Source organism: Lactuca serriola, chromosome 5 (genome assembly GCF_051521515.1).
Source record: "Lactuca serriola cultivar US96UC23 chromosome 5, Lser_US96UC23_V15, whole genome shotgun sequence".
Taxonomy (NCBI): domain Eukaryota; kingdom Viridiplantae; phylum Streptophyta; class Magnoliopsida; order Asterales; family Asteraceae; genus Lactuca; species Lactuca serriola.
Window position 1 is genome coordinate 219,063,572 of NC_136412.1, and position 10,683 is coordinate 219,074,254.

The 10,683-nt window shown below is 31.5% G+C and overlaps 1 protein-coding gene across 1 annotated transcript in view; it reads right to left on the reverse strand.

Annotated features, from left to right (window-relative positions):
• Positions 1–4,077: 4,077 nt before the first annotated feature.
• The window catches only part of LOC145053614 (wax ester synthase/diacylglycerol acyltransferase 11-like), an 8,222-nt gene continuing 1,616 nt past the window's right edge, over positions 4,078–10,683 (reverse strand). The window contains exons 2-7 of the mRNA XM_079001690.1: positions 10,138–10,683; positions 9,798–9,864; positions 6,665–6,780; positions 6,340–6,549; positions 6,062–6,199; positions 4,078–4,514 (exon numbers count right to left, since the gene is read on the reverse strand). The exon at positions 10,138–10,683 is cut by the window's right edge and continues 6 nt beyond it. Coding sequence (XP_078857816.1) covers positions 4,350–4,514; positions 6,062–6,199; positions 6,340–6,549; positions 6,665–6,780; positions 9,798–9,864; positions 10,138–10,683 — 1,242 coding nt within the window. The 3' untranslated portion in view covers positions 4,078–4,349. The remainder of the gene's footprint in view (positions 4,515–6,061; positions 6,200–6,339; positions 6,550–6,664; positions 6,781–9,797; positions 9,865–10,137) is intronic.

The following is a 10,683-nucleotide window of genomic DNA, read 5'->3' on the forward strand; positions in this document are numbered from 1 at the left end:
AAATTTCTAGTTGTGACAAGGTTCAACTCTGGTCAAGTCAAGTCAAAGTCAACGCTCTGAGTTGACTCAACTCGTCGAGTTTACCCTTCAAATCGCCGAGTTCCCATGGATCACAGTATCGTAAAATCGCGATCCAACTCATTGAGTTCCTTCTTCTCAATAGAAACGAAACTTTCCCAATTCAACTCGTCGAGTTCCTTCAACCAAATCGGTAGCATTCCGAACCAACTTGTTGAGTTCCCTAATGGACTCGTCCAGTTCATCCGTCTATCAACTCTTCTTAATCCATTAAGCCCTTATTCATCAGATCTACACACTAAACTCCAGATCCAAACTGGAAATACGCCTAGAAGGGTAAAGTTTCCAACTTTACCCATTAAGGTCCTCTCCCAATGCATAAAACTCAAACCCTAACTCAAAATGACGTAGATCCAACTCCAAAAGCCATCAAAACATCAAGATGGACTATGAGGTCATAGATCTGGACTCAAGGGACAAAATGATCATGTAAAGTCTTCAACTTTATCCACATACATGGCTATAGAAGCTTCAGAAGACCAAAATGATGGTCTAAAGGTTGCATGGGACCTCCATGGCTATAAAGTTGGCACCTTTATGCCATGAAAATCCCTTAAGGCCCTAAATCTGAAGTGTTCCCCACTTGGGACGTCCAAATCCCAAGAATCATGTCATTTGGACCAAAACTAGCAAAATAACCCCAAAAAGGAGATCTAAGAAACTACAAGGAAAGGTTTATGCTTTATACCAACAAAATGTCGTGGATGAGGCAAGGATTATGGATCTATATGCTCCTTCTTGTGTCTCTAAGCTCTTCCTTCTTCCAATAGCTTCAAATACACACCAAAACACTCAAAAATAGCTCACAAACACTCAAATGGATTTAGGGTTTTCAAGATTTAGGGTTTGGGACTTGGAGGCTGGAAATGAGGCCAACGTAAAAGGTTTAAGACGTTTAAATAGGGTGCAAACCCCAGGAATTGGGTTTTAATATCTGGCAGACTACTCATCGAGTTGAGGCCTCCCAACTCGTCGAGTAGGTTACTTAAATTATATGGCCCTTATGATCTCTACTCGACAAGTTTGGGGCTCCCAACTCTTCGAATTGCTCTATAAAATGGAATAAATTTAACTTAAATACATACCAGGAACCAGGCGTTAGAGTCGATCGTTATTTTGATGAGGATCCTGGAAATGGTTGGGATATGGCTTGTTAAAAGGAAGATTGTATTTCATGGAAAGCAAAGCAAACTCTTGTTGGAAACAGAGTTCGGAGTCCATATCTTCAAGGTTAAGGTCACCATTTAATTGATATTTGTTATTGGTAGGAGTTGGCATGGTTGGAGGTGAGGGTGAACATGTGGGATATATGGAACAATAGTAGTGATAGGGTCCGAGACAGTGGGGTTCGGAATTTAAGGATCATAAGAACTAACAAGAGCTAATGGACCTCCTGTGAGTTCACATACAGATAGTGAAACATTTGATTCATGACCTTTAAGCTTATCGAACATTTGGTAGAGCTTCAACTTTTTCAGAGATCCATCACTCTGAAGACATGATTTAACATTTCCCCAGCCCTTTCAAAGGTTGTTAATGAACTTGAGGTTGCATTTAAGTGGGGTTCGGACTATCCTACGAGCTGTCATGTTGATGACGACGATTCAGTATCTATTTGAGGCTGAGGCAACAGATTCACCATGAGTTGTAGTGAAAGTGTCGAACTCATTGACAACAAAGGTTACACGCTTATCCGTCATGTTCTATAATCCCTCGAACAAGTCTTGAAGTGTGTCCCAAATCTCTTTAGCAGACTTGCACAGTTTAATGTGCTCAAAAAGAGAAGGTGGAACACCAAACACTATTTCCAAAAAGGCAACTTGATCTGCGTGGAGCTTTTTGAGGTCATCAGCAGTGAGAGGTGCCTGACGTTGTTCATCCTGTCCCATGAGAGTTGAAGCATCATCTCTAACAATAGTTCGAACTGGAACATGTGGACCTTCTTTAACAGATCTCTATATAGCTTCACCTTTTTCTTTTCCAAGTAAAAATCTTTCCATTCTGACTTTCCAGTGATCATACTCTTCAACAATTACCAGCGGGACACGTGTAGGGCAACCCACGCTATTTGTTGTTTGCATTGAGTGCATTTGTTTAGAATTAGAAGCATCCATTGAAGTTAAGATATCTTGAGCAAAAGTGTTATATAGAAGACCTTTTATCCTGAACACAGAAATGATCGAAATACCAAGGTAATCTCGAATCAACTATAATCTGTTCTTATGGATTCAAAGGACAACCACTTAAGCTCTGATACCAATTGTAAGAACAAAGATCTGATTGTGCAGGGACAAGGTTTGAAAACTCAAACCTTGAGTTAATGCTTAAGATCAATATTGTCTGCTTCTAATTAAGTGTTCGAGTCAAGTCTGGCAAGACCAGTCAAGACTGAAGATGTAAATCAACAAAGTACTTCAGGTATTAAATATGAAACTATGAGTATAGTCAAAGTGAAGACAAGAAATGAACAAGGAGAATGTTTGAAAGATTTTGATTAGAGAGAAAGGTGAAAGTGAAGTAAATGTGAATATAACTATCTTTGGAGCAACAATCTGTCTTGTATTCTTATCATTAAACACTCCTTATATAGGAAAAGGAGTTACATCGTACATACCCAGATGCATACAAAGGACTGGATAAAAGTATAATTCCTAACACTCTGATTATCCATTTTGGCAAAAAAGACTTAGTCCTATGTAAAGTTACATCAAGCAAAATGACAAGAATAATTAATGCAGACAGATATACTATTCCAAAACATCTCTTCACTTCGCACCACAAAACTTCATTTCTGAATTTAATCACCATTTCGAACATCATCTCTATTTCGCACTTGAAAGCATTCCGGACTACCACATCATTTCATACCAGAGACTGATTTCGGATCTTCTTATTGAATGATAGCTAGAGGTTCACTTTCAGGTACAAACGCTACCATTAATAAAGTTGTTTTTATCATCGATGTGACCTTGGGCTTAGTTAGCTTCTTGTTTCCTTTCTCGTCGTTGGTTCTCACATTATGAATCAGAGTGCCCAAACTCATAGCAACTGTAACACTTGATGTGACTATTGCCATAATTATCAATTGTAGCTCGAGTGCCTTCATGTAACTGATGGTTGTTGCCTCAGCCTCACATGATTTTCATAATTTTCACCATGACCTCTTCCTCCAACTATGTTGGTTTTGCATCTTGTTGTGATTGCTTTCCTACGTGGAACGAGTATGCTCTTCTTTTTCTTTTTCTTGCCTTTTTTCCATTCTTAGAGGGTAAGCAACAACTTTCTCACCTCAGGTTCTTGATGAACCTTGATTTTAATTTCATCAACTTTCAATCTTCCTACAACCTCTTCAAAGGTGATAGTATCAAGATCACCAAATTATTCAGTTATAGATGCAAGTTGAACACACTTTGAGGGTATAACACGTAAAATCTTTTTTTCTATATATGCTTATTCCAATGTTTCACCAAGAGCTCGAATATTTTTCACAATACCTCCAATTTTAGTAGAAAAATCATCCACGTCCTTTGATTTTCTCATGCCCAACATATCAAACTCGAATTTGAGAGTTTGAACTTTCGTTGTGGTTACTCGATATGTAGATAAGTACATAGTTTTGAGTGTGTCTCAAGCTTCTTTTTTCGATTGCTTCTTCGATATCCTCAATAAGACCTCTTCAGGAATGGCTTGGTTGATAGTATCCATTGCCATCTTGTCTTTCTTCACACTTATGAGATTTTGTGGGATCTTTGTTTTGATGTCCTCCCGCACTTCTTAGGATTGCATGTAGATCATCTTTATGGACCATGTTGTGTAGCCAGTCTTTGGCAACATTGGATATTGGAGGGTAATTAATCCTTCTTTATTTGATATCATTGCACCAGATGCAATCTAATACCAATGTTGGGTTTAAACTAGATAAACGCTTTACTTGAAACAAAAAGGAAAATACCCGAACAAAGAAGGAAAAGAAGGAAGAAAGGAAATTTAATGTTTATGCTTAAACTCTTATTAAAAATTGAAAACATTACATCTATTTCTTGGAAAATAAAATACTCATAAACTTGGTAAACAAGTAATACTTGATGAGCAAGTAATAGACTACTAAGTAAACTCAAACTAAAGTTTCTTTATTTTACCCATACTCCTAAACTTCTGAATTATTTTCAAGGTACTTTTCCAAAAATCACACTAAATTAGCAAACAAAATAGTACTAAAATTACTTTTTTTTGGTTTTGATGAAATGCGATGACATATACATCATCATTCTCTACTTGTTCTTAGCACTCTCTGTTGCCAAAGCGGAAGTCTTGATGAGATGAAGAGATTCCTCTAGATCATCACATAGCCTTTGAGGGTCTGGTATGGTTTCCTCGTCTGATGATATCACAAACGTCAATTTATCCACATAACTCACTATGTGAATCATCAATGCCTGCAAAAAAACATTATTGTTATTTCTCTATTGGAAATTTCTAAAGGTTTCACTTGACGATGGTAGATAAAAAGACCAATGTCAAATTTAATATAAATGTTCTATTATTTGTTGTGTTAAATACTAGTTTATAGAAAAACATTTAACAATCTATCAGAAAGTAATAATTAATATATATATTAAGGAAATGAAAGTTAGGAACACTAAAGTTTCTAACCTTTTGATAGAAATGGTCATTTGATTATGGATGATGTTGCAATTGTGTCTATTTTTTTTATTTTCCAATTTTGCCACAATACTTTATGGCTTTGGCAAATTTCGTCCCTCTAAGAATAGTAAAGTTTTGTCCTTCAAACTTTGGCCACAATTGCTTGTGATGTTAACACTTTTGGTCCCTTATTCTTTTATGTTACACCATTTGGCTACAATACTTTCTAGGACATATCAATTTTGGTCCATTATTTAATATTAATTATAGTAAGCCACAATATTTTCTACAACTTGATAGTTTTGGTCCCTTCTCTAATATTAATCTTCCTTTTTCAACATCTAACCACCATAGTTTATATATTTTGTCAACTTTGGTCCCTTATGTATATTCTAAAAAATTGTCCCATAAATAAACACGTACTATAAAATTTAAAACAAACAAGAAAACAATAAAAAATGTCCGACCCGTAGCAACGCAAGGACACACCTCTAGTTATTTATAATGGTTATGATAAATGAAAAATATATAAATGGAAATTATGTTGTTTGCATTAGCATGAAGAAAATATGCATTGCAACTTAACAAACTAAAATTACCAATCTACCTCTTGACATTTAAATATCATGATTCGTATATGTATATCATATCCAAAAATAAATTGTAAGTTTTTATTTTTTGTGTATGCTGTTTCGAAAAGATTTTAAACAAATTGATGGTATTAATTTAGATACACAAAATTCTTTTATTTGGCTTTCATAAAGAACATAATGTCTTTTCAGAATTCATTATGTAAGTTTTTATTTTATATATATATATATATATATATATATATATATATATATATATATATATATATATATATATATATATATATATATATATATATATATATGAAATAAGATAAATAACTGACCAAATAAGTAAATCAGTTTCCAAAAGTAAAATTTTGTTTTATTTAATTAAATCTCATCATATAAATCTTTAAATAGTCATTTATGTTCTATTAAATAAAGATCTATTGAAAAAAAACATTCATTTACATGCGATTTCTCCTTAATTAATTAAGTAGGAAATTAGCAACAATTATGCCATATTTCGAAGCCAGGTCTACTAACATACTCAGCTGCATATAGCCGCATGCATATGTATGTGTATATGTCTCCAAAAACATATAGTTATATAACTATAATGTATATGTAGAATATATATAGAGTACAATATTAATTGTCAAAAAGAACTTTTAATGAGAAAGATGAACTCCAACATATATATATATAAACACTTATAAAACCGTGTTGCACTGATATAAATACACGAACATTAAATGTATACTTACATTGGGTTGTCCATAACAACTAGGAGCAATGTAAGTCAAATCATGTCCATAAAATGTGACTTCTTGTTCTGGTCCCGGTACATTTGAGAACCACAAGGTCGTGTTAGAAAAAACCTTATGGTTTAGTTTCCCCACAGCCTGCATCAATCCCAAATTCAACATCATACGTAAAATAGTCATTAGTCGAGTTTCGTTCCATAACTGTATCAATACAATATACGGTCATAAACCGAAACTCGATGATCTTTTATTTTTTCATTGTAAAGTAATATATTTACCTTAATGCCGAACAACTTGAGGACAAAATAAACAATAAAATAAGTGTATAACGGCTCAAAAGAAGCTTTCTTTCGATCGATGACTGCTTTGGCTTCTTTTACGTAATCTAAAGGGTTAGTTTTGAGTCCAATTTTAAACGGAAGAAGCACAAAACCGATCTGGTTGCCCCATCTTCCTAACTTCCCAGTTTTCATCGTTTCCACGAGTGTCTAGGTGCACACAAGTTAAACAAAAAAATGTTGATTATAATGATATCAAAGGCATATGGTTGAATCTAACAATTTAGAGAAATGATGAACACATGAATGAAATTACTAAACTCACATCGACCCTAGTGGTTGCTCTTAGGTTGAAAAAGAATGTGGCGCGAAGGCGAATGTTTTTTGGAATGAAGTTGTTTTGGTTACAATGAGCAGTCCCATTAGCATTACTGATTTCACCTGAAACGATTATTTGGATTAAATACAAACACTAAAGAAAATTAGTCATTTTGAGTTTGGAATGAAGGCCATGAGATAACAAGATAATATTTCACTAAGATCAGTCGAAGTTATAAAGTAAATAATAATAACAAAGTAAATACAAATATTGATAAAAAGTAAAAAGTATAATAGAATAAAATAAAGGGTTCACGTTATTTTTTTCAAACCAAATATATTAATATATTCAAAATGTCAACTTACATATTTTAATAGAAAAATCTCCAATAAAATCTCAATATTTTGGGTTGGTTTACGGTTTAGTCATAAATTTTATTTTTTAAACACAAAAGTTCTGATGATTTTATATTTTGCCAAAATTAACGAAACAATCTTTATTTCTTTTCAACAGAAAATGACAAATTGTTGTATATAATTATATAATCGGGATTTTTTTGTTAAAAAAATATATGTTGGAAATAAACCGTAAATTGACCTAAAATATTGAGACTTTATCGGAGATTTTCTTATTTTTATATCATGAAAGTTTATCCATTTTTTGAAAGTGTTTTTGATTGGTAATTGTGACTTGGGATATTAAATTGATAGCGCACATAATTCTTTTACAAATGTAGCCAAAATTGAACATTTGTTATAAATTTGGTCTTAATTATTATTATTACTAGTTTATAATCCGTGGGAACCACGGTTACAAACTTAATTAAACTTTAAGACTAAAAACTCAAAATTATTAATCAGTTATTTTAAATAAATTATTAATTAAGAGATTTTTTTAGTTATATAAAATTATAATCATTGTTTTAAATAAATATATAAAATTATATCACTTTATAATTTGTGTTAATTTTATTTTAATTTATATTCTAATGTTATTAATTTAATGTAATTAGAGTGAGAAATTTAAAATTTTAAATTTGAAATGGAGATTCAATAAGTTAGCAAGTGACATGCATTAATTAGGAGACATAATAGAGTTACACATAACAAAAGAAAAATAAAATATGCATTAATTATGAGGCCTAATATGGTGACACATGTCAAAAGGAGAATAAAAACTATTCTTTTATTAGAATAGGGATTTTTTTTTTTACAAATTTGCTCTAGCTTTTTCTTACAACTTTATTTATTTACTAGTTGTGAGACCAGTATATTATAAAGATTGATTAAAAAAGATTAAATAAAGTTGTTTAAACACCATGTATTTTCAAATTAAATTTCGAAATAAATATGAGTGAAATGATAAACAACTAAGTACTTCAATATATATTAATAAAGAAAAATTATTGTCTTATTTTAAAAGAATGATGAATAAACAATTAGGTCAACATTAGATGTCCTATTGCTAACTTACAATCATTATCTAAAATTAATATTTCTAATGTATCTATTCTTTTAACTTTGGACAATGCAACATACAACTACCAATGAGTGAACATTGGTTGTCTCAAAAACTCTGAAATTTCAAGAACAAATCCGAAATCCGATGAACAATTCCGGAATTAAATTTTTTTTTTTTTACTTAAATCTAATTTTTTTTTTAACAAATAGAGTAAATGTGAACTATATACAATATTAGAGCATGAAATCGGACATTAGATTGAAAAAAAATGGACATTTCGGATGTAAGGAGAGATTTCTTCGGAAAAAAATTGGTAAAAACAAATAAAAAAAATACTTAAATTTGAATATCATATCCTGAATGGACATTCAGGAGTAAGTGATCATTTTTCAAAAACCGAAAAAATTATTATTTTCTTAAAGAAAAACTCATTTACAATTGTTAGTTTACTCAATAATTTAAAAAAAAATACTAAAAATCGAAAATTAAGGTTTTTAAAACGACATTTAATCATTTTCCATTTCATATATATATATATATATATATATATATATATATATATATATATATATATATATATATATATATATATATATAACCTGCAACTCGCGTTTATTTGTAAAAATGAAAAGTTATGATGATCAATTAAAACCAAATGGACTTTTAACGAGACCGAAAAAAAATGAATGACTAAACTTGATATTTGGTAAAAAAAAAATAACTTGTGCATATTTGTAAAAATGAAAAGTTGGATAACAAATATACAGGATATGGTGATCAATTTCCAACAATTTTTATCGGGTTGATCCTAAATAAATCATCCCACCTTTTTAGAAGTGGTTATCTCTCAAGAAATGAAAATGTATAAAATATTCTTTAATTACATTGAAACCGGTTGGTAATAAATAATGTTATCCCTACGATAAATAAATAGATTTTTTAATGAGTTTTGACATAAACATATAATTCAAATTTCAATTGATGGTACAAATCAAATAGTTTGTTGTAAATTCATGATTTTGCCTCTTTTGAAAATAGAAACATAATGAAGTAGCTTATCGTCGATTCATCATCTTTTGTTTCAAAAAATTAAAAAATTGGTTGTCATGAAAAAAAATGTAAACAAACAATATCATTTTGTATACCCACGCCACCCGTACTAGAGCCTAGGTGGGGTGAAAATTAATATTTCGTCCACAGACAAAAAACATACAGATTAAGAAAAACATTAATTACCACTAACTTTATATAATAGAATGACAGTTTTGCCTTTACTTTACATTTAATGTTCCATTAAATGCTTAGTTGGTTAAGTAATAATGAAAGAGTATTTTAATAAAAATATTATTTATTTTTTAGAAGTTGATTATTATTTTGGAAAAACAAAAAAAGAAAAATAGACTATAATTTTAAGACGGAGGGAGTAATATTTTACACGTAACAGAATTTTGAACCCTTGATCTCAATTATGAAATTCTACACATCAACCAACTTTCATTGTGAGCGTGGAAAAAAAGGGAAATTCGAATTAAATAGGTGAATTAATGAAAATGAAAAATTAACTTAATGGTATTACTTAGGTGAAATGAAGATGGAATTGCATTGCGAATGGATATTTTATCAAAATTTGATATCAGGAATCTGAAATGTATTGAGATAGAAATGCAACAGAACTTACTATATCTACGATTCAAGTAACGTGATAATCCTGCCTGAGTGACTCCAAGAACGACATCATTGAGTGTCTGCAACATTAACGTCATCGATCACATAGATGTAGATTATCACAATTCGTTTTCAAACAAATGATCTTGAAGATCTATACAAAAAGTTATTTTCTTTAACAAGGTTTTGTGGTAAAACCATACACGTGATAACATACTTTCTTTACCAAATGTCGTCACATGTTATCACTTATTTATTTTACTTATGATTGTCTGTGCTAAAATAGAAAGATGACATGCATGTAAGACGTGACACGTTTGATTTAATCCCAAATTATAAACATATTAACATACCACGCCCATGACATTCTTCACCGCCTTAATGTCATCTAAGTTGACGCTCCTGTGCACAAAACGCCTTGGTCTATTCTCAACACCTAGAGTCCCTTTTAATGGGGTTTCCGTGTCTTTAAGAAACAACACGGTCAACAAAAACATCACAAGCGCAACACAGGAGTTCCACAACATTTCTAGAACTGAATAAAATCCTTTAAATTTTATGTAGCTGTAGTCTTTGTTGAAAGGAAGCGTAGGCAAGGCATTTGGATTCGATGATTTTCGTGTACAAGCAAGAAGAAGTGTCATCAAAGAAATACCATCCCCTAAGGAATGGTGGAAACGGAAAACACCTGTTCCTTCATTGTTGGTCGTCTTAATGTCAAGAATATGGAGATCCCATAAAGGTTTTGAGTCCTCAATGGGAGATTTGCTGAGGTTTGAGATATAGTCCTCAACAAAACTGTCTGGAAATTCAATGTTTGGTTCAAGTTTTGGAACGATAACATGGTCATCGATGTTCACATTTGTCGGAACCCATCTGATGCTAAGGGTTTCTTTGTT